Raw genomic sequence first — 24782 nt, forward strand, 5'->3', positions numbered from 1 at the left:
AGGAGGAATTGGAGTGTCGTGCCGCCAAGGTTGCTTCCAAGTTCTCCACCAAGGATCATCTCATAAAAAATGTGCTTGGAAGCTTAAGAAAGGGGGTAAGCACTCGTAGACAATTAGCAAGTAATTGTGAACATCACGCGTTTGTCTCTTGTGTTGAGCCCCAAAAGGTCTATGAGGCGCTCGAAGATCCGGATTGGCTCAATGCCATGCACGAAGAACTCAACAACTTTGAGCACAACAACGTGTGGAGATTGGTGCCAAGGCCGACGGTGAACCACAATGTCATTGGAACCAAGTGGATATTTAAGAACAAGCAAGATGCTCATGGGATTATCATTCGCAACAAGGCTCGCTTGGTAGCACAAGGCTACTCCCAAGTCGAGGGTATCGACTATGGTGAAACCTTTGCTCCCGTTGCTCGTCTTGAATCCATTCGAATGTTGATTGCATATGCTTCTCATCATAACTTGAAGTTACAACAAATGTGTAGCGACCCGACCTCAGATGGTCAAGTCTCTGTGCTTCAGTGTCATCCCTGGATCGGTAATGCTGACACACACAGTAAACGAAGGATTTTTAACAGAGTAGCAATCACACACTATTACATCGAATGTCTCCAAAGAGAACTTATTACAATAATATGGCTTAAGGCCATCTAATGTGATAACAGCGGAAGGCTTGGAACATAGGGTGAGTCCATCAACTCCAACGGCATAGCTGAGCTGCACGGCAACGACCTAACGAACCTTACTCCTCGTCTGAAAAGTCTGCAACATAATACGTTGCAGCCCGAAAACGGGTCAGCACATGGAATATGCTGGCAATATAACACAGTAGAGCGGAAACAAAATAATGCTATCACTACATGTTGGGGAACGTAGTAATTTCAAAAAATTTCCTACGCACACGCAAGATCATGGTGATGCATAGCAACGAGGGGAGAGCATGATCTACGTACCCTTGTAGACCGACAGCGGAAGCATTAGCACAACGCGGTTGATGTAGTCGTACGTCTTCACGGCCCGACCGATCAAGCACCGAAACTACGGCACCTCCGAGTTCTAGCACACGTTCAGCTCGATGATGATCCCCGGACTCCGATCCAGCAAAGTGTCGGGGAAGCGTTCCGTCAGCACGACAGCGTGGTGACGATCTTGATGTACTACCGTCGCAGGGCTTCGCCTAAGCACTGCTACAATATTATCGAGGATTATGGTGGAAGGGGGCACCGCACACGGCTAAAAATATGATCACGTGGATCAACTTGTGTGTCCAGGGGTGCCCCCTGCCCCCGTATATAAAGGATCAAGGGGGGGTGCGGCCGGCCAGGAGGAGGGCGCGCCAGGAGGAGTCCTACTCCCACCGGGAGTAGGATTCCTCCCTTTCCTAGTTGGAATAGGATTCGGGAAGGGGGAAAGAGGAGAGAGAGAAGGAAGGGGGGGCGCCGCCCCCCTCTCCTTGTCCTATTCGGACTAGGGGGGAGGGGCGCGCGGCCCAGCCCTGGCCACCTCTCCTCTCTTCCACTAAAGCCCACTAAGGCCCATATACCTCCCGGGGGGTTCCGGTAACCTCCCGGTACTCCGGTAAAATCCTGATTTCACCCGGAACACTTCCGATATCCAAATATAGGCTTCCAATATATCAATCTTTATGTCTCGACCATTTCGAGACTCCTCGTCATGTCCGTGATCACATCCGGGACTCCGAACAAACTTCAGTACATCAAAAAGCATAAACTCATAATATAACTGTCATCGAAACCTTAAGCGTGCGGACCCTACGGGTTCGAGAACAATGTAGACATGACCGAGACACGTCTCCAGTCAATAACCAATAGCGGAACCTGGATGCTCATATTGGCTCCTACATATTCTACGAAGATCTTTATCGGTCAGACCGCATAACAACATACTTTGTTCCCTTTGTCATCGGTATGTTACTTGCCCGAGATTCGATCGTCGGTATCTCAATACCTAGTTCAATCTCGTTACCGGCAAGTCTCTTTACTCGTTTTGTAATACATCATCTCGCAACTAACTCATTAGTTGCAATGCTTGCAAGGCTTATGTGATGTGCATTACCGAGAGGGCCCAGAGATACCTCTCCGACAATCGGAGTGACAAATCCTAATCTCGAAATACGCCAACCCAACTTTTACCTTTGGAGACACCTGTAGAGCTCCTTTATAATCACCCAGTTACGTTGTGACGTTTGGTAGCACACAAAGTGTTCCTCCGATAAACGGGAGTTGCATAATCTCATAGTCATAGGAACATGTATAAGTCATGAAGAAAGCAATAGCAACATACTAAACGATCGGGTGCTAAGCTAATGGAATGGGTCATGTCAATCACATCATTCTCCTAACGATGTGATCCCATTAATCAAATGACAACACATGTCTATGGCTAGGAAACATAACCATCTTTGATCAACGAGCTAGTCAAGTAGAGGCATACTAGTGACGTTTGGTTTGTCTATGTATTCACACAAGTATTATGTTTCCGGATAATACAATTCTAGCATGAATAATAAACATTTATCATGATATAAGGAAATAAAATAATAACATTATTATTGCCTCTAGGGCATATTTCCTTCAGTCTCCCACTTGCACTAGAGTCAATAATCTAGATTACACAGTAATGATTCTAACACCCATGGAGCTTTGGTGCTGATCATGTTTTGCTCGTGGAAGAGGCTTAGTCAACGGGTCTGCTATATTCAGATCCGTATGTATCTTGCAAATCTCTATGTCTCCCACCTAGACTAGATCCCCGATGGAATTGAAGCGTCTCTTGATGTGCTTGGTTCTTTTGTGAAATCTGGATTCCTTTGCCAAGGCAATTGCACCAATATTGTCACAAAAGATTTTCATTGGACCCGATGCACTAGGTATGACACCTAGATCGGATATGAATTCCTTCATCCAGACTCCTATGTTTGCTGCTTCCGAAGCAGCTATGTACTCCGCTTCACATGTAGATCCTGCCACAACGCTTTGTTTAGAACTGCACCAACTGACAGCTCCACCGTTTAATGTAAACACGTATCCGGTTTGCGATTTAGAATCGTCCGGATCAGTGTCAAAGATTGCATCAACGTAACCATTTACGATGAGCTCTTTGTCACCTCCATATATGAGAAACATATCCTTAGTCCTTTTCAGGTATTTCAGGATGTTCTTGACCGCTGTCCAGTGATCCACTCCTGGATTACTTTGGTACCTCCCTGCTAGACTTATAGCAAGACACACATCAGGTCTCGTACACAGCATTGCATACATGATAGAGCCTATGGCTGAAGCATAGGGAACATCTTTCATTTTCTCTCTATCTTCTGCATTGGTCGGGGATTGAGTCTTACTCAATTTCACACCTTGTAATACAGGCAAGAATCCTTTCTTTGCTTGATCCATTTTGAACTTCTTCAAAACTTTGTCAAGGTATGTGCTTTGTGAAAGTCCAATTAAGCATCTTGATCTATCTCTATAGATCTTAATGCCCAATATGTAAGCGGCTTCACCGAGGTCTTTCATTGAAAAACTCTTATTCAAGTATCCTTTTATGCTATCTAGAAATTCTATATCATTTCTGATTAGCAATATGTCATCTACATATAATATCAGAAATGCTACAGAGCTCCCACTCACTTTCTTGTAAATATAGGCTTCTCCAAAAGTCTGTACAAAACCAAATGCTTTGATCACACTATCAAAGCATTTATTCCAACTCCGAGAGGCTTGCACCAGTCCATAAATGGATCGCTGGAGCTTGCACACTTTGTTAGCTCCCTTTGGATCGACAAAACCTTCCGGCTGCATCATATACAACTCTTCTTGCAGAAATCCATTCAGGAATGCAGTTTTGACATCCATTTGCCAAATTTCATAATCATAAAATGTGGCAATTGCTAACATGATTCGGACAGACTTAAGCATCGCTACGGGTGAGAAGGTCTCATCGTAGTCAATCCCTTGAACTTGCCGAAAACCTTTTGCGACAAGCCGAGCTTTGTAGACAGTAACATTACCGTCAGCATCAGTCTTCTTCTTGAAGATCCATTTATTCTCAATTGCTTGCCGATCATTGGGCAAGTCAACCGAAGTCCATACTTTGTTCTCATACATGGATCCCATCTCAGATTTCATGGCTTCAAGCCATTTTGCGGAATCTAGGCTCACCATCGCTTCTTCATAGTTCGTAGGTTCATCATGATCTAGTAGCATGACTTCCAGAACAGGATTACCGTACCACTCTGGCGCGGATCTTACTCTGGTTGATCTACGAGGTTCAGTAGTATCTTGTTCTGAAGTTTCATGATCATTATCATTAGCTTCCTCACTAATTGGTGTAGGTGTCACAGAAACAGGTTTCTGTGATGCACTACTTTCCAATAAGGGAGCAGGTACTGTTACCTCGTCAAGTTCTACTTTCCTCCCACTCACTTTTTTCGAGAGAAACTCCTTCTCCAGAAAGTTTCCGAATTTAGCAACAAAAGTCTTGCCTTCGGATCTATGATAGAAGGTGTATCCAATAGTTTCCTTTGGATATCCTATGAAGACACATTTCTCCGATTTGGGTTCGAGCTTATCAGGTTGAAGCTTTTTCACATAAGCATCGCAGCCCCAAACTTTCAGAAACGACAACTTTGGTTTCTTGCCAAACCACAGTTCATAAGGCGTCGTCTCAACGGATTTTGATGGTGCCCTATTTAACATGAATGCGGTCGTCTCTAGAGCATATCCCCAAAACGATAGCGGTAAATCAGTAAGAGACATCATAGATCGCACCATATCTAGTAAAGTACGATTACGACATTCGGACACACCATTACGCTGTGGTGTTCCGGGTGGCGTGAGTTGCGAAACTATTCCACATTGTTTCAAATGTACACCAAACTCGTAACTCAAATATTCTCCTCCACGATCAGATCGTAGGAATTTTATTTTCTTGTTACGATGATTTTCAACTTCACTCTGAAATTCTTTGAACTTTTCAAATGTTTCAGACTTATGTTTCATTAAGTAGATATACCCATATCTGCTTAAGTCATCTGTGAAGGTGAGAAAATAACGATATCCGCCACGAGCCTCAACATTCATCGGACCACATACATCTGTATGTATGATTTCCAATAAATCTGTTGCTCTCTCCATAGTACCGGAGAACGGTGTTTTTGTCATCTTACCCGCTTCTGACTCGCTTCTTGGAAGCATCACACCTCAGTTGAGTAGCCTCTTGCTTCAATGCCATGTTGTAGAACTCATCGTACCTCAAGGGCTCAAAGAGGACAAGAGCTAGCTGGATTTCTTCTCTGAGACCACCCCTGAACTGGTATATCATGCTCTTCTCGTCAGGGACGTCCTGCTTAGCAAAGCGGGCGAGCTTCTGAAACAACTTGTTGTAGTCATAGACAGACATAGAGCCTTGCTTCAGGTTGCGGAATTCCTCACGCTTGCTTTCAACCACGCTCTAAGGAATATGATGAGCTTTGAAATCTTGACGGAATTCATCCCAGGTAATCACACGGCCTCCTCTGGAATCCTTGTACTGCTGGAACCACTCTATAGCTTGGTCTTTGAGTTGGAAGGAAGCGAACTTAACAAAGTCCTCAGGTCTGACGTTACTGCACTCGAAATGCTTGCACAAGTCCACGAGCCAATCGTCAGCATCAGTTGCCTCAACACAATTGCTGAAAGTCTTTAGCTGATTTGCAAGGAACTGGTTGAGTGTAGCGAAGTGATTCTGATTGTTGCCTTGGTTGCCTTGGTTCGCTTGGTTGCGTTCTTGAGGAATTTGCATGATCAACTGCGTGTTTGCATTGGTTGCGGCCATCACAGCTTGCCATGGCTCCGGAGGAGGGGGAGGTGGTGGCGGATCCTGATTCTGATTCTGATTGCTGCTCTTAGCGGGAGCCATCCTGAAGAGGGTGACAACCATTAGCACATTGACAGATAAAAATTTGAAGCTGAATCAAGCGGGATGAAATTGCAACATATAGTCTTCACATCCGAACATAAGAACGAATGCATTCCACTTGAAATGGTCACATATCCATAAATTGAGAAGCCACTTAGAATTTAGGTAGAGGAATAAATCAACAAGGTACGGATCAAGAACGAATACTCGGTACGAAATCCCAATCTCAAACCAAATATCCGTGGAAGAAGAACTAGAGCTACAAGAATTCCCACCTATGAAACTCCCGAACCTTTCCGGTTATGCAATCAGGTGTTGGGGATACAGGGGAAGCATAATATCTCACCCAAATCTAGCAAATCCTACATCCAGCTGTATCCATCCTTCAACACATAACCGAGAAAACTTCAGAAACCATCTACCTCAACCTTCGAAAAGCATCCGTTATACAAGTTATAGCAATACTCCCGAAGTCCCGCCCCAGTACTGGGTGGCGTCGAGGTTATCTCACCAACGAACTGCATAAAAGAGATTTTCGATGTCGACGTACTAAACTCAGCTATTCCAGAACTGCAATGATAAAATGGTGACGACAACACCTCGGAGCTCAACTCCCCGGGACACTGCCACAACCCCTAAAGACAGGAGGCACCAAGAACAATGTTCTCGTCACAAAACCATCGGAACAATTGTATTCACACTTTGGAGCATGAAAACTATATGCTACAGGTACTGAACATGGCAAAGTAAAGCATGGCATGGAGCTACTCAAAGAGCTTAACAAAAGTCCCTTAGTGACCTTGAGCCAAAAGGGATCAGAAAATACAATTGCAAGCATGTGAACATGGCAAAAACATAATCAGTTCACAGACTTAGTGAAAAACTGGAGCATGCAAAATCAGATATCAAGTAGGCATGTTTACGAGCTCGATGCACTCACTACGGAGCAAGTCATGGAAAACTAAGCATACACCCATCAAGAATACACAAAATGTAAGCTAGACATGGCAAGAACAAAAGCATAGCATGCACGGATCAACTATAACATCATCGGCAAAATCGCTAACAAGTAGACAATCTGCCCAGATTCACAAAATAGCAAAAATAGAGCTCGATTGACTCAAGCTAGGGTGCTCCATAATTGCAAACAAAGACATGGATGGATAGAGCACTACAAGAAAAACAAAACATCCTTACTGATCATCCTCAAAAGAGGCACAGATCACTAGGAAACAACATGAACATATGGCATATTGATATAAACAGATCAAGGACTTAGTGGAATTGCTAAGTCCCTGAAATCAGCATTAACGAATGCTCCACTTTGCAAGCTTGTGCTAGTCACCACACACATCACAAAAATACATGGGTTGCACCTCTGGAAAGATGGCAAAACATATAACAAAACTCATGAAGAGCTCAGGGGCATATCATGCACACATTAATCATGGAAAAAATGACAAATAGCTAATTGGAGCAGCAGATCTGACAATTATCTCAAATAGCACTCTTCCAACGGCATTTTGGGCATCAAGATGAACTCAAATGAAAATGATGCAATGAGATGAAATGATGTACTCTTTGAGATGAACATTTTGATATGCTATATGCCCAAAACGGAGCTACGGATGCGGAGATACAACATGATGAAAAACGCAAAATAGTTAGGGTTAGGGACGAAAAAGTCAACCGAAGCAATTCCAGATCCAGATCCAGCCCGAGTGTACTGTAGCAGCGGCGCGGTTCCCGAGGTTCGACAGGGAGGTCAGCACCAGAGTGGAAGCAGCTCGCCGGCGCGAGTGGGAGGAGGCCGGAGCCAGCGAGGCGAGGATCCGGCGATGTGGCACGGCCTCCGGCGACGTGGGGCGGCGACGCGGCGAGGATCCAGCACGGGGCGCCTTGGCGACGGCGGCGGACGCTGCTGGCCGGCGAGGCGGCGTGGCTGGGCTCATCGGCTCGGTCGCCGGAGCCAAGGATGGCGGTGGCGGGGTGAAGGCGCAGGCGGCGACGCGCGCGTGGGTCGGGAGGGCTCTCCCCGGGCCCAGGCGGGCCCGCGCGGCGGCGATGTGGGCACCGGGCGGCGGCGAGTCAGGTGGTGCCACATGGCAGCGGCGGCACGGGTCGGACAATGTCCGGCCCGCGGGAATATGTCCGGCGGGTGAGGGGAGAGAGGGGGCTAGGTTTTGCGCGAGGATTTTGGGGGAGGACCTATATATAGGCAAAGGAGGAGCTAGGAGAGTCCAAATGAGGTGCGGTTTTCGGCCACGCGATCATGATCGAACACTCTAGATGATGGAGAGGGTTTAGGTGGGTTTTGGGCCAAAATGGAGGGGTGTTGGGCTGCAACACACACGAGGCCTTCTTGGTCCCTCGGTTAACCGTTGGAGCATCAAACAAAGTCCAAATGGTACGAAACTTGACAGACGGTCTACCGGTAGTAAACCAAGGCCGCATGACAAGTCTCGGTCCAATCTGGAAATGTTTAATCCCCACACACGAAAGAAAGGTAGAAATGACCACCGGAAGAGAACGGAGCGCCGGAATGCAAAACGGACAACGGGGAAAATGCTCGAATGCATGAGACGAACACGTATGCAAATGCAATGCACATGATGACATGATATGAGATGCATGACAACGACAACAACACACGGAGACAAAAACCCGAACCCGAGAAAATAAAATAACTTAACGCGGGAAACGGCAAGAGTTGGATTACATATTAGGTAAATCATATCCGGGGTGTTACATAGGGCGTGCCCCCAGGCTTGTGGCCTCCTAGTGGGTCCCCTTTGGCATTTTATTTGTCCAATTTTTTTTATACATTCCAAAATAATTCTTCATAAATTTTCAGGACTTTTTGGAGTTGTGCAGAATAGGTCTCTCAGATGGCAAGATCCGAGATGTCAGTTGCTTGTCTTCAAGCCTCAACCTTATTCTGACTCCTACTAGGGCAATCAGGTTTAAGTTAAGCCCGAATAGCTTAGTTTTCCACTTCTCTTCCGACACAAGATTCTTTGCCAAGCCTTCCCCATCAATTGGAAATCCAGTAAGAAAGGCAAGGGGCGATGCCCGACTTACGAGCTCTTTGCTTATTATTTCTAGGGTGGGATGAAAGTCGAAATGTCTAGTTTGAATTGCTTATGCTTATAAGTTTGAATCGTCTAGCTTCATACCAAGGTTGTTCTACAAAAGAACCAAGTAAGAAAGTAAGCCCGTTCAATTGAAATAGCTTCCTCGCTTCGCAATTCGATACCCACTGAAACTATGGATACGATAGACTCGGGAGGGGGGAGGGTTACTTTATTTGGGCTCTCTCATTAAGGAATCGGCCCAAACAAGACCGATATTCCCGCGAGAATTGCTACACTTCCTGCAGTGAAATTGCAAGAATCACTTTATACGCTATTTCGAAATCGAATGAATTGAGCAACTGTATTTCCCCAGGTTTCCATTGAAAAAGGGGCTCATTTTGCCCCTTTCCGGTCTAGAATTCCAGTTGCCGGCATTCTCCCTCTTCATGTAAACCTTGTAAAATAAGAGAGAAAAGACATAAATATTATACCATAATGTGTAATAACAGCCCAAAATGCAATAAATATCAATATAAAAGCATAATGCAAAATGGACGTATCGTGTAGCGTGGTGTGTGTGTGTGTGCACGTGTGTGTGAGTGTGTGTGGGGCCGGTCCAAACTGATTTAGGTCTAATTTAATTAGCTAGATTAATTCTAGGATTAATTCCGCTATTTAGTCAGTACCAATTCATTGCTAGATTAGCCTAATAGCCTATGACATGTGGCCCCATTCTAGTCCAGACACTAATTTAATTTAGATGCCTATGACATGTGGGCCATACCTCACCTTTTGACCAGTCAAAGTGAAATGGTTGGCCAGCCCCCCGGGTCCCATTCTCATACACGTAGGCTAGGTAACACTAGGTAACAAAAGTTTTGTTGTTTTATATTCGAATTAAATTTAATTCTAGGATTTTCATAATAAAGTTAAAACTTTGGAAAATCATATAAATAATCCATAGCTCGGGTGAAAATAATTTATATATGAAAAATGATCAGAAAAATAAGACGAATTCGAATAAGCCACCCACATACCTGTTACATGTCTCTAACATTGCAAACATGGAACCTTCCCCTTTGCTTCGTTTGTCTGATAACTGCCAAAAGCTGGGAAAACATTCCCAGATATTTTCCCGCTTCGTCTGAAACGCGTAGCTCTGCGTGAGGTCACCCCTAGCACAAGTATTGACATGTCATGCCTTGTGATGCATTTGATTGTCCTGTTATTTACTGTGTTCCCGCTCCATTACTTCTTTTCCGGTAGACCCCGAGACCACTGTTGATCCGGCGATCGACTACTTCACCACCGAGGGTCCATATCTGTCTGCAGAGCTTCCAGGCAAGCAAAACCCCCTTTGATCAGTCCTATATCGCCCATTCTTTCTCTCTCATGCTTGCATTAGATTTTGCTACTGTTGTTCAATAGCTCCTATTCTGATGCATAGCCTGCTTTGGTAACCTGCTATTGTTACTTTACCTGTTATCTTATATCCTTAGTATAGGTTGAGTAGTGATCCATCAGTGACCCCTCACATTGTCCCTATTGCCCCCACTTTATTACCGGATGACTCGATCAACATGATCGATGTCCAGAGATCGGCACATCACCGCACACCCCCTTAGTTGTACGACTCTGCAGAGCTACTATCGAGTGCCGAGGGTGATACCTCGTAACCCACTCTTGATGATATCTCTGTAGTGTAGCTAATCGGCTGTGGATTACGGTGGGTGATTCCTCCTTCACCACTCCCGATAACGACTCTGTCGTGCAACACCTCAAGTGTGAACCCTTCGAGGGTGATTCCTCCAAGTTCACCTTGATGGTTACATCGAGTAGGAATCCATCGAGGGTGATTCCTCCAAGTTCACCTTGATGGTTACATCGAGTAGGAATCCATCGAGGGTGATTCCTCGGTTCCCCCCCTTGATGTTATGGACACACGGTTACCTTGACTTTACGTCAGAACCATGTTGAAGTTGGGTCGGCCCTGAGGGGTACCCATGAGAGTTACTGCAGTCGGGTTGACCATGAGAATACCTGCGAGATAATTACGCGGCATGGCCGGACAGTCATGGTCCTTGCCGTAAGTCCACGAGACGGGGTGACGGGACCACAGATCGTGGATCATTGATCATCTCCGCGCACTCCCAAAACACTAACGGGTTTGGATATGTGATCTAAGTAGGCCTCTGGCCTTTTCGCACTAACCACCACGCGAGAATAAGTATGAGCACTCGGTGTCGTTCGATTCTTTGAAAGCTCTTCGGACGTCAGCGATTGAGCGGCGCCCACCCGGTTGGACGTTAACACTTGCGCTTGTATAAGGGGGTGGGTCTACTCCAGGCCGCGTACACAACGTGCAGGAGTGCAAAGGGTGATGGGCCCAAGACCTTGAGCGCTTAGGATGTAGACCGGTGTGCTAGCCTCTTTGTTGAGCCTAGGTAGGGCTACAGTGTGTCGATCAGCCGAGGCCGGGCATGACCCGAAAAAGTGTGCCCGACCAAAGTTAATCGAGCGTGTTGGGTAAGTTTGTGCACCCCTGCAGGGAAGTTTATTTATTCGAATAGCCGTGTCCACGGTAACGGACACTCGAAGTTGTATCCCGATCTACTACAACAAGAATTGTATACTGGAGACAATAAATAGATATGATGGCTCCGGGATTGCTTTCTCGCAGGGAGTCAAGGAAGGATCTCTTAGCGTTACTAAAATATACTTGTTGCCTTATGATATGATAATCTGCAGTTTTCTAATGTTGCAAGATGTTATCTTCGATAGGCTAGGCCTTCCCCTCTATTTTGGCAATTATGCAATATAGTCCACAGATACAACCCCTTTCCTTTGATACTGATGCATACTTAGCATAATCTGATGTAAGTCTTGCGAGTACTTTGGATGAGTACTCACGGTTGCTTTGCTACCTTTTCCCCTCTACTCGATTGTTGTGATCAGATGAGGCCGGGAGCCAGTTGATCCTGCCGACGAGTACTACTACCCTGGCGGAGCCTACTACTACGTGGAGACCGCCGACGACCAGGAGTAGTTAGGAGGCCCCAGGCAGGAGGCCTTCGCCTTTTCGATTTTATTTATGTCTGTACTCAGATATTGTTGCTTTCGCTGACTTGTGTATTTGAGCCCTCGAGGCCCCTGACTACTAATATTTTAATTTGTGTCTAGAGTTGTGTTGTGATATCTTTCCGTGAGTCTCTGATCTTGACCGTACACATTTACGTGTATGATTAATGCACGATTAAGGTCGGGGCATCACAGGGGAGGTGAGGAAGGGTGAGATATGGAATGGGGAATGACAGTGAGCTGCTGGGTGCATTCGCTGTTAAATGCAGGCGGGCTGGTGGGCGCTAAGTCAACAGTGTGCTGGTTCACTGTTAAGTGGGTCCAGTCAATAGTGTGTGCAAATATTCAGTTGAGTTCAGAAAGCCGAAAGTTCAGTTAGGTTCAGAAAGCTCAAAGTCCAGTTAAGTCCAGAAAGCTCAAAGTTCAGTAAGCTAGGTTCACTAACAAATAAATTCAGATACATCTACTTTCAGCTGACAAATAAATTTAGATACACCAACTATTTAAACCAAGACACATTAATCATTTCATTCGCTTCAAGATTGATCACACACAGAACATGATAGCTAACAAATTAATGGTTCAACTACAACACCACATAATTGCAACTAGAACAAGATAGCAAGCAACTTCTCCACCGATATTCATCGGTCACATCTTGTAGGTCATGTACATCACAAACAGAATGCAGAACAAGATAGCAAATTTGAACTTCATTTTGCATCTCTCCAATTCCTTGAGAAGAGCAAACACTTCTTCACAATGTCTTGCTTTCTTCATGACATGAACATCACCATCAGCAATGCTACACGTGGCCTCCATCAAAGATTGCTCCAGCTGATGATTCTTCGTCTTTAATTTCCTAACATCGATCTTCAGACGATAAACAACATCCTGCAGGTCGCCTAGCAGCCCGCTGACAAACTCGTTATGGGGGCCGTAGTGCCACTTGAAGTATCGACAATCCACGCCCTACCCAAATTTCAAAGAACGGATTTTCAGTGAAGAACTCGAACTAGCAGACCAAATCCACCTTGGCTAAGTCAAGACACTTTACCTGCAATTTGTTGCAGTGCTAGTATCTTCGGCCAGGATTGACGTGGCTCCACGATATCCACTTTGGTGCCTTCACTTTACAGTGGCAAATCACGTCAGACTCGTACTACATCGGCGCTTCCCGATAAGCCACCGACGCCTGCCCCGACGACACCATAGACGAGGAACAGTGTCTGTTAGATGAGCTACCAGACGCCATGGGTGTGCGCCGTAGCGGGGGCTAGTTCCGCCACTGCGACATTGTGGAGTGGGTCGCTGGGCCTAGGGTTCGTCGTCGTCGTGGGAGTATTTGGGAATGGGGATCTTTTTGCCGCGGGGCCTAGTGCCAAGTCATCTGTCGGCACTGCCTAATCTCGTCCAGCCTATTCAAATACCGCCCAAAATTCTGTCTAATTGATCCGGTTTTAGACATTTTAAGGGGTTTTAGAGTTGAGGGGGAAATTAATCCGTGAGGCTGTGTTTGGTTGGCATGGTTTTGAAGGGGTTTGGCAGGGATTAAATCCCATACAAGTCAAATCCGTGCCAAAACCACCCCAATCCCTTTGAGACAGGGTGTAACCGAACAAAGCCTGAGGGAGGATTGGGGACTATACTTTCCTCGTCTAATTTTGTTTCGGACGGGCTGATTGAGCTCTATGCGGTCAACCCAAAGCGAGTGCAGGACCTCTTCCCTTTGTCCACCCACAAGGGAGGCCATAGCACGACAAGCCATGTCAGCTTCACGCCGCATCCAGCCGTCCACGCACGACGCGCGAGCATAACGGAAGAAAGAGAAGCAGAGAGAGAGATAAGATATTTCGTCCCGGTGGTTGGAGTAAAATACTTGCAGGAAACAGCACCCGAATGAAATATCCACACGAGGCCTCCCTCGCTTCCCATCCCTCCCTCGTCCAACGCCGACGAGTCACGCCTCCTCTCAAGTCCACAACTGCTCTCCTCCCACTCCCAATCTCTTCTTCTTCCGCCCCAAGTCGCCTCACCGGGGATGGAGATCGACGCGGCGGTCCGCGCGAGCAGCGACGGCCGGCTGCGCACCAAGTACGACAACGCCGTCTACGTCGTCCAGCGAGCCTTCGCGCTCTACCCGTACGCCGCTCCGCCCCTCCATTTCACTCTCGAGCTGGTGATTCATCGGATTGGCTTAGTGCTGCTGTTTTAGTTCCGTGGCTATTCACCGGGAACCGAAGAATCTGGGACGCGATTGCCCGCCGCGAGCACCGGCCCGCGCGATCGGGTTTGACTCATTTGACGATCGCGGGTGGCGGCGGGGATGCAGCCCGGTTCTGTTGACCGATCAAGCGGGGAGATGGGGGGGCGGTAGCTGGAGCTGTAGGCATCGGCGGATGGATAGGTTCCTATTCCGTAGTCCGCAGGAGGGGTGAGTTGGGGCAGACTGGTTAGATCTTAAGTTGCTTGCTCTGCGGCTGTTTACCTCCAATGTGCTATCTGTCTCTGTGCGCACTTGTATTTTCTCCTGCCGCAAACTCACTTGTACCTGATAGAGAGGTGGTTGCATCAGTCAGTAATGGTTTTCATCTCTGCTTTTGCATCCGAAAATATGCTGCGATCTTCAACTTTGAGGCGATCCATATAATTTAGATTTGCTGACAGAATAGCATTGTTTAGTCGTTAATCTCAAGTAATTGGTGCTGGATTCGCCTATCATAAACTCTCTTTCTTCGGTTCCATGAGAAGATTAGACCAGTGGTTTATGTGGATGAGTTAACAACCTGTACCCTGAAACAATGGAAACTAGTAGATTGCTCGCTTTAGCAGTTCGCTAAGGTTGTGGTTTGTTGTTCTTATGGCAGATCAAAGGAGTAAAGTATTTAGAGGTTTCCGATAATTCTCCAGTTATCACTCAAGTTGCTAAGGGTCACTGCAATCATGTTTCTTTCATGAGAAAAGGGAAATCAAATCAGTTAAATCCTTAAGGAGCATAAACACCCATGATATATCATGCATGTCACTGTAATCCAGTTTTCTTTCATGATGAAAGGGCCTGATCTAACCAGTATGGACACACTATTACACTATGTTCAAACCACTTGTAAAGCCTGTTCTCAAAATAGTCTGAAGCTTTTTTGTTCTCCTTGTGGTTTTAAAAAAGGTTTTGTTTGTCCTGTCGCTGGATGCTTGGGTGTTAATCTGGGGATTGAATACCAAGACTCGTTATCGATATTGGATACTGTTTAAGTCGAAGTCTCTCATTTGCCAGTAATTTCACTTTGCAGGTTTGAGGAGATTGCCTTCAGCTTTAATGGCGGGAAGGATTCAACCGTAATATCTTATATTCTCTTCTCTTCATCTTTTTTTTGTATGCCATAGTGATAATTAACATCTGTTTGTAAGTTTTGAAGATATCAGTGTTTTGTATCAATAGGTACTCTTGCATTTAATACGGGCAGGCTACTATCTTCACAAAACAAGTTGTGGGGACGAAGCTCAAATCAATACTGTTCAAAACTGTCCGCTGCGTACCATCTATTTCGAGACCCCTTGTGCTTTCCCTGAAATCAACTCATTCACTTATGAAACAGTCTCAACGTAAGAACCCACTAGGATTTGTTTCATTCTTTTTGCTATTCTTGAGAAGTGAAATGAAGGATATTTCATTCTATTTTTTCTCCTCTATGCTAGTTATGGTTTGCCACTGGAAACTATCCGATCAGATTTCAAATCTGGTCTAGAAGGCCTATTGAAAGAGAAGTCTACTAAAGCCATTTTCATTGGCACTAGAATCGGAGATCCAAACGCGGTAATTCTGTTGTACCTTGTTCAATTATTCTTTGAGTCTCTACAAACCTATTATATACAGTACTTGTGCCCATCTCCATTCAGAATTGTCACACTTACTGGTATCTACGCACCTATTAGTAATTCAGTTTGAAAATATAGGTTGGTCAAGAACAATTCTCTCCTAGTTCGCCTGGCTGGCCTCCTTTTATGAGGGTGAATCCTATCTTGGATTGGTCATACAGGTTTTTCTCCTGATCATGTAAATAATTCAAGCTTGCGTTCCGTAGACTGCTAATCCAAATGTAAGGAGCATTGTTTTTCTGTGACAGGGATGTTTGGTCTTTCCTCTTAACCTGTAAGGTCAAATACTGCAGCCTTTATGATGAGGGGTGGGTTCTTTTCCATTTTTGGACCTTCAATTGTATATTTGCTCTTATGTTTCATCATGTGTAATCTATAGGTCAAAATGTAGTTTTTGCACTGCTGTTCTAAAACAAATCTCTAAAAGGAAAGTACTTGGTCTACCTTTTGATGAGCAATTTGCTACTTCTGTTTCTGCACTTCAGCTCATTGTGTAACACCACCTTAAATTTTAAGCCATTGCAAAGTACTGTTGAGATCTAATTTGAACTTCCTGATTTGTATTAAGTTTTTGTGTGCTTGCCCTCATTGCAGGTATACATCCATTGGGAGCATATATGATACTGTTCCAAATGCACTTCTTAGTGATTCATCTACTGGGAACAGCTTTAGACCGGCATACATGCTATCAGATGGAAGACTTGAAAGAGCTGGGAGAGCGAAGAAGACTAGCAACAACACGGAAACTAATTCTGTTGCAAGCAATGGCATGAACAATGCTGAGGGAGAGCAAATGATCGCACGTTCGGCTTCAGTTATTGTAGTTGGTGATGAAATATTGTGAGTAATCTCTCATACTTACATGATGTTTAGTCTTGCATTTGCTTCATCCTGGTCTGTTTTATGATCGTTGAAGTTTATGTGACATCTTTGCAAATTCCTTTTCTTCTTTGCCTTGCCTTTTAGATAAATGCTAGTCCCTCCATCCCATAATATAAGAGCGTTTTTTACACTAGTGTTGTTATACTTCCCCAGACACTTGATACAAAACAAATTACTGTATAGTAATAAAAGAATCAGGAAAGGATTGTAGCCCATTTGTCTGCCTTAAGAGAATGCGGCTTGATCATTTAACTCAATACAAGTGCAACCATTTATCCCATAATCCGAAGTATATTTGATACAAGTCTTATTTGTTACTGTTAGAAGTGTGTTCCTGTTTCAGTTTTGGCACAGTTTCGTAAATTTCATTGATTATCCTTAATTGATGACCAGGCTTGGGCATGGATACTATCATTGTTTTTATACACTAAATAGACATTCATTCATTTTTGTGATTCAGGTTTGGCACAGTTGAGGACAAATTTGGCGCAGCCTTGTGCAAGAAGCTTCATGAAATTGGCTGGCGAGTTTCTCATGTCACGGTTGTTCACAATGAAGTAAGTTGTATATCATGGATCGGCATAGCCGTATCTCCTACATCTTTTATATGGTAGCTCAATTGTCCACATATAGATTGCTGCAGTATTGTTACCAAGTGTGCTATTAAGCTCCGACTTTGTCATGTTTCTTTGCATTTAAATCTAATGGACACATAAGTGATTGCGTTGCAGATTGATTCTGTTGCCGAGGAAGTCAAACAATGTAAATCTACTGATGACGTGGTTAGTTTCTGTAGGCTTTTGCATTTAAAACCTTTTCAAGTTTGGCATGTGATGTGATTGATATTGTACAGGTATTTATTTTTGGGGGACTTGGGCCTTTACATTCAGATATTTCATTGGCTGGTGTTGCAAAAGCATTTGGAGTTCGCCTGGTGCGTTCATTAACATTTCTGTGCTGCTAAATGACTAATTATATTATTAATTCATGCTTGATTGTTTTGTGTGTATAAATTCCTGCTGTTCTTGCGCTTGGGTGTGATTTCTTGATTTTGTTTGTTATTTAGCTAAGAAAATATTGTGTGTTGACCGATAGGGTTGCACTATTACTATAGCAAGAAATCATTTTGTCCCAGCACCATCAAATGTAGAAACTGCATATCTATGAATTGTTGTTATATGCCAATGGCTGTTTCATGAATCTCGATAACATGTCATTTCCTTGCACCAACTAACGTTAGCTTTTCATTTATGGAGGCTCCTGATGAAGAGTTTGAGGAGCATCTTAGTCAACTCATAGGGAACAGTTACATTGGTGATCGAAATGAGGTAATCTGGATTTAATTAGATCTATTGAATATATATATGCATGTGTATGCTTATTCTGGGCAAAGTACAAACTGCAGTTCATAATTTAACTCATTTCCACTTCTCTTCAGATGGCTTTGTTGCCAGAAGGTATTACCGAATTATTACATCACAAGATGCTCCCGTTGCCACTGGTATGTTCTGTTTTCTTGGTGCATTTCTTTTGGGTCAGTACTGAAATATTTAGTGCCTCTTTTTTCGCCTTTCATAGAGATCTAGATTCTGCAAAACTATCATATGTGGTTCAAAACCTCATTTCCCTTTTGCCACAAGGTTTGGTTTGGTCAACATTTCATGAGAGAACACATTGGAAAAAAGAGATGAGAAAATGATATTCAAACCAAATGGTGAAAGGCAATTATCTGGGGAAACAAGACATATTCTGTCTAAAATATTAATCATTGTTACTGAACGTAAAGTCTGGCCTTCAATTAGCATTGATCTGAAAATGCCTAATCCTACCTGCAAGGAGTGCTCAGATTGCGTTTTAAAACATGCTAGCACACACTCCCTTTTTTCATTTGACTCAAAAGATAACTTCCTATGCAGATTAAATGCAAGAATGTGATCATTCTTTCTGCAACTAATGTGGATGAACTGGACATGGAGTGGAATTGTCTTCTGGATACCCAAGAGAGTGGTTTACTGAGGACGAAACCTTTTGTATCGAAACATCTCAGCACTTTACTCCCAGATGTATGCTCTTTGTCTTTTCTAAATATGTTCTTTTTTGTTGTGAATTCTAAATTTGTTATTGAAAACTACTATCTCGATTTGTAAATACATCGATGTCCTAGAAAGCATGCATCGACTTCTGGAACTTTGACTCATAGCATATGTAAAACATATAGGTGGGTCAAGTGAAATAATATTATTAGGTTTGCCGTGAAAAATATTTTTACACTGCAATAATTTTATAAGGGGAGCCTTGGCGCAGTGGTAAAGCTGTTGCCTTGTGACCATGAGGTCACGGGTTCGAGCCCTGGAAACAGCCTCTTGCAGAAATGTAGGGAAAGACTGCGTACAAAAGACCCAAAGTGGTCGGACCCTTCCCCGGACCTTGTGCAAGCGGGAGCTACGTGCACTGGGCTGCCCTTTTTTTACTATAATAATTTTATAATCGTTTACTAACATATGAAAATGGGAAGTACCCATCAAAGTTGCATGTTGGAAGCTGCACCTATGTCCAGACTGCCATGTATTTACTGTTACAAACTCAGAGAGTATTCTACAAGTGCTCTACTGATATTTATGGTTGCAAACTAACTTTGTGTCCACGTAGACCTTTATGTAGAAAACTGCATGTCTTTAGTAATAATCACTTTGTTTCAACAATTTATATTCGACAAAACATTATGTTCATGACTTCCATTGCACTCTGCTTAACTTATTATTATGTACTCCTCCGTCCCAAAATAAGCGTCTCAACTTTATACTATGTTTTACCCTTACACTGGGGATTGACTCTACAGTTCCAGTGGTGCCGTCATGGTGGTTAGGGAAAGACTGCGTACAAAAGACCCAAAGTGGTCGGACCCTTCCCCGGACCTTGTGCAAGCGGGAGCTACGTGCACTGGGCTGCCCTTTTTTTACTATAATAATTTTATAATCGTTTACTAACATATGAAAATGGGAAGTACCCATCAAAGTTGCATGTTGGAAGCTGCACCTATGTCCAGACTGCCATGTATTTACTGTTACAAACTCAGAGAGTATTCTACAAGTGCTCTACTGATATTTATGGTTGCAAACTAACTTTGTGTCCACGTAGACCTTTATGTAGAAAACTGCATGTCTTTAGTAATAATCACTTTGTTTCAACAATTTATATTCGACGAAACATTATGTTCATGACTTCCATTGCACTCTGCTTAACTTATTATTATGTACTCCTCCGTCCCAAAATGAGCGTCTCAACTTTATACTATGTTTTACCCTTACACTGGGGATTGACTCTACAGTTCCAGTGGTGCCGTCATGGTGGTTACAGTAGGATACTTACATTTGTGTTCGGTATTCCATTTTCTTGTCATTTATCAAAAGTGAACTTTGAGGCTTAAATGTTATAAAGAATATTTCAGTCTTTATCTAATTCGGGTTTGTGGAATGCTTGTTCAGGTCAAAATTGCTCCGGTGGTTGCAAAGCTATGCTTGGAGTTTTCTGATGTGTACATAGGTATGATGCCTGTTATAGGAGGTTCTAGTTTAATTATCTAGTTAATCAGCAAGGAAAATAGTTCATTTATCTTTACGTTGTAGTCCCATTTGATTATTGTTGATTGACGTTTTGGATATGCAGGGTCTCATCGGATTTCGAGAACGGGGCCGTTGGTTGTTAGTCTTATTGGAAAGGTATCAGTATTACTCTTTGCAGCAGTCCTTCCTTTTCCACTAAGCATTCATAAATGTTATTTAAAATTCTAGCCGCACGCTAGTGGGAAAAATTGGTACTCTGTTATATAGGCTCTTGTGTAGGAAATAACAATAGGAGCTGATAATGTATATTATTACATCACTTAATATTCTTGCGAAGAAAAACAATCTGTAATCTCCAACCAAGTGTGTATGGGGAGAACTGATTATGTCACGGAACTATGCTATTGACTGCTCTAGCATCCCAAACGGATGACTTGACACAGGACTGATGATAGTATGCTTGACTATGTCGTAGTTTTCTTGCAGAATATTTTTTTCTTAATGTCACGATTATCATAGGGGCTTTGACACAGGACTGATGATAGTATGCTTGACGATGTCGTAGTATTTCTGACAGAATCTTTTTTTTCTTAATGTCAGGATTATCAAAGGGTAGAAGGGGCTGCGGCGAAGCTGTCAGGCAGCTTTGAAGGACTATTTTCCCAAGTTGACAGTTGCAAATAGGTGTCAAAGTCCACACACCTCCATACTTCTCCCACATTCTTTCTGCTCGAAGTTCTGAAATTGTGCAGATCTAACTGTGCAATGTGGTGCTCAGATGCCCTAAACCACCCAGCTACCACTCTGAAGCCCCAGAAATTATTTAGGAAACATACACATTTTGTATTACTATCCATTTAGAAATGAATTGACAAGTGCAGATGCTGAGGGCTTCGGCTAGTAACAACTTAACGATGGTAGCTTTGCATGGGGCTATTTTGACTGGGCTAAGAAACTCTGTTATTTTGCGGAAAATTAATTGAAGTTGATTATAACACAGCTTTCTTATTTGATCCAAGTGTCTGCAATGCTTGATTTTCTGACGTTTCTGACGTTTTTCTTTTTTCCTTTTTGAATCTCCCAGCCCGTTAATTACTTGTTCTATGATTGTGTCAGCGACAGCGTACAGCTAAAATAAATAAGTACATTACTAAAATAAATAAATAAGTACGGTATGTTTGTATGAATAAGAAATACACGGCTAAAGAACCAGACTGCTTGAAATTGCTTGGAATTATGAACAATGTAACCTTGACCTACCTTTTTTTTGACCTGGCAGGTAAAGAGAATACTTGAACTATGGACTCCGTTGTTGATTTTTCACCCCACCGACAACGATTTTAGCCAGGAAGGCCATGGCCGCTGCTCTTCCCCACTCCGCCGTGACCTCACTGCATGACCCCGTCTCTATGGACGGCCACCGGAGTCCCCATCGTCCCGCCGATTTGGGATCCGCCAAGGAGGCTCTCCTAGGCATTTCGCCATCGACGCGGCTACCATCTAGGCTCTGATGAGCAGCCGTCTGGTTTCATCCTCCTCGCACACTTGATGAAATTTATGCAATGTAAATTTTGTTAACGTATCTTTTTTTCGTTGTGCACGAAGATATAGTTTGATGGAGTTGTCGTGAATCCAATGCTTTATTTAGGTGTACCATGACATTAGAGAGTCCAATACGTACCATGATCTTCAAAAAGATGTCATGCACGAATGATGTGCGTGACACGGGCAACAATACCCCTAGTTTCGTCTCTATGTCTATTGTATTGTGAATGAACTTTGTTGTATTGTATGCTGAACATTGTTGTATTTATGTTGTATTTGATGTCGTGGATTTGATGAGTTAATTAATAATTTAATGTTCTGGATTGATGAAATTATTGTTACATTGTTTTGGATTGATTTGAAATGAGTTTGATATTATTGGTTGCAATATGCATGCAATTATGGTGCGATTGTTCCATTTTAGGGTAGCTGTTGGAGCATTAGCGCTCTACTGTTGAAGGTTGACGTTTTTTTAAAGATTGTTGTTTTCTGATATCCTAGAAATTACTTTTAGATACTGTATAAAATTTACTTCAAGCATTTTTTTATGCATTAAAATAGGGCGGTCATTGAAGATGCTCTGAAGCAACAACAACCTCTTAATGAAGCAGTTGGTGAATAGTCTCCACGGTTTATTTTCGCTGGATTTTTTCGTCTCTCCTCCCACCCCCCCCCCCTCTCCCACCCTGGTCCATCGGTTTATTTTTCTCTCCACTCTTTATTACAACCAGAACTTTCCTAACGTATAACAAATCACGGATCTAACTTCCTTAAATTATACAAATTAATCGATTCCTTTTATTGGTTCAATTTGTCTTAGGAAACAAATAACAGATTTTCAGGAAACAAATAATATATTTTAATCTAACTTTCCTAACTTATCTAAATCAATCGATTTCTCTCATTAGTGAAATTTGTTTTAGGAAACAAATAACAGACACGTCACAAACTTTCATCCCAATAAATAGTTTCTTAACATTTGCAAACTTTCCTAATCAGACACGTCACAAACGGGCAGGTACTGATATCACGTTACCAAATAATAAAACCACATTTGCATAGAAATTAGTTCAAAATCCCAACTTTCCTAAATTTTTACCTTTTCTTGATAACAACCAATATTTCCTATGTTTTCCACCTATAGAAGGAAATCACCCCTTCATCGATATTAGCATTTTTTTTTGGAATGAGATCTCCAGGTTATGATTTTTTTTTGCGATTCTTTCCAATTGTGACCTCTCCTTCCGCTCCGGCTCCTTCTCGCATAAACACCTCCACCACAGCCAGCTGACGCCACCCCAGACCTCCTGCCTCTCCACACCTTCTCCGCCACCTCCTCCTCGTACTCCATTGACAATCCCTCCGCCATGTTTGTCCACGGCGGTGTCGAGGACATGGCGCAGCAGTGTACCAGCGGTAGAGCAGCGCATAGCAGCAGGCGAGGCAAGCGACCGGCGTGGCTGAGGGGGCGGCCGGCAGAAGATGGCCGTGACAGGAGGGGGCGCGAGGCAGGGGCGCGGCTGTGGGGCGAGCGAAGGGATAGGCGGCAGTAGACGGGGCGAGCGCAGCTAGCGAGAGTGTGGCACGTGGCCAGGGTGTGCATCGCGCGGGTCACAGTGGTGCGGTGGCTGCGGCGAGCGCGACGGCAGTGGCGGGCGCGATCGACGCGGTGTGGCACAGGTGTGGGCGTGGAGAGGGAGTGGCCCCGCGGGCGCGAAAGAAGAGCAGCAGGCTCGGGCATGGGCGCGCATAGGAGCGGGCATGTGCCACGGGGTCAATCCGAGGAGCTTGGTGGCTACCCCTGCAATGGCCACGGCGGACGGCGGTTCTCGGCCATGGCGAAATACCTAACGAGAGCAAACGAGAGGGAAAACAGGGGAAAGGCAAGAGAAGATAAAAGCGGTGTCAATGGCGCCCTAGGGGAAGACAGGGGAGCTCGGGGCGGCGCGGATCGAACGGCAATGTTACGGTGGCCGAAGGTTGAGGAAGACGAAAGCGACGTCGATGCGGGGGTGCTGGACTTGATCTCGTTGGCGCAGACGAAGTAGCGGAGGAGCTCGGAGCTCCTCGACAAGCTCCTAGCCTGCAGGGAGAGCAGTGGTTGTGTGGACGGGGTCGGTCATGGTGGCCGTGGCCTCTGACTTTGTCCAGATCGACGGGATCGAGCGAGCGAGGAGGAGAAATGGATCTGGGAGGGGGCGTCGAGGAGTGAGGCCATGGGGGGAATGGGAGGCGGTGCTTGACCCTTATCCATTCCCCTTCGATGCCGGCGAGGTGGTCGGGCGGGAGCTCGGCTCTGTAGCAACGCGGCTCGGGGAAATATAAGTTGGGGTGGCAAATATCTATACCTACTATTAAAGGGAATATGTATTCTTGGTTTGGTTTAGTTCTTTTCGTTTGACTCATACACAGGCTAAGCCACCTGGGCCAGGTACTTATATGTTGTTGGGCCTTTTATGGGCTTTCACAGAGACCGCGAAAAATAATTGGGTCAAAATAAATCAACATTGTTGGAATTGAACACATGACCTTCTGTCTGGATTTTCGATATAACAACCCACGACCTATGCGCCATTCATATTTACTAATCTCAACTCACTCTAAATATATGAGTGGCAGTTCTCATGTTGAGAGCGAGCTAATCAAGTGAATGAGCTAATTAAAGAAAGGATTGTGGGCTTAAATAAAATATTTAAGCGGATGTGGCTAATTAAAGAAAGAATTATGGGTAAACCGGTGGAATAATTGAAGCAAATATTGTGGTCTTAATAAATAGAATATTCAAATAGACAAGGCTAATTAAATGAAGGACTTGAGGTAAAAATGTAGGATAAAAGGAAGGA

At 44.1% G+C, this 24782-nt stretch overlaps 1 protein-coding gene across 3 annotated transcripts; it reads left to right on the forward strand.

Moving 5' to 3' along the window:
• Positions 1 to 13945: 13945 nt before the first annotated feature.
• On the forward strand, positions 13946 to 22271 carry LOC125543574 (phosphoadenosine phosphosulfate (PAPS) reductase family protein). Of its 3 annotated transcripts, XM_048706948.2 has the most exons (17): positions 13946 to 14215; positions 15364 to 15409; positions 15513 to 15676; positions 15770 to 15887; positions 16028 to 16110; positions 16198 to 16257; positions 16544 to 16789; positions 17292 to 17388; positions 17563 to 17613; positions 17685 to 17765; positions 18088 to 18159; positions 18270 to 18332; positions 18748 to 18894; positions 20317 to 20374; positions 20498 to 20550; positions 20995 to 21078; positions 21674 to 22271. In XM_048706948.2, the coding sequence occupies exons 1-16, from the start codon at positions 14115 to 14117 to the stop codon at positions 21076 to 21078; spliced, it is 1524 nt and encodes a 507-aa protein (XP_048562905.1). In that variant the 5' UTR covers positions 13946 to 14114; the 3' UTR covers positions 21674 to 22271. The 3 variants fall into 3 exon arrangements, with proteins under 3 accessions (XP_048562905.1, XP_048562904.1, XP_048562906.1); XM_048706947.2 differs by lacking the exon at positions 21674 to 22271 and having other exon boundaries at positions 20995 to 21407; XM_048706949.2 differs by lacking the exons at positions 20317 to 20374; positions 20498 to 20550; positions 20995 to 21078; positions 21674 to 22271 and adding an exon at positions 19671 to 20306.
• Positions 22272 to 24782: the final 2511 nt, after the last annotated feature.

This window comes from Triticum urartu, chromosome 3A (genome assembly GCF_056163025.1).
Source record: "Triticum urartu cultivar PI428250 chromosome 3A, HENAU_Tu73, whole genome shotgun sequence".
Classification (NCBI taxonomy): domain Eukaryota; kingdom Viridiplantae; phylum Streptophyta; class Magnoliopsida; order Poales; family Poaceae; genus Triticum; species Triticum urartu.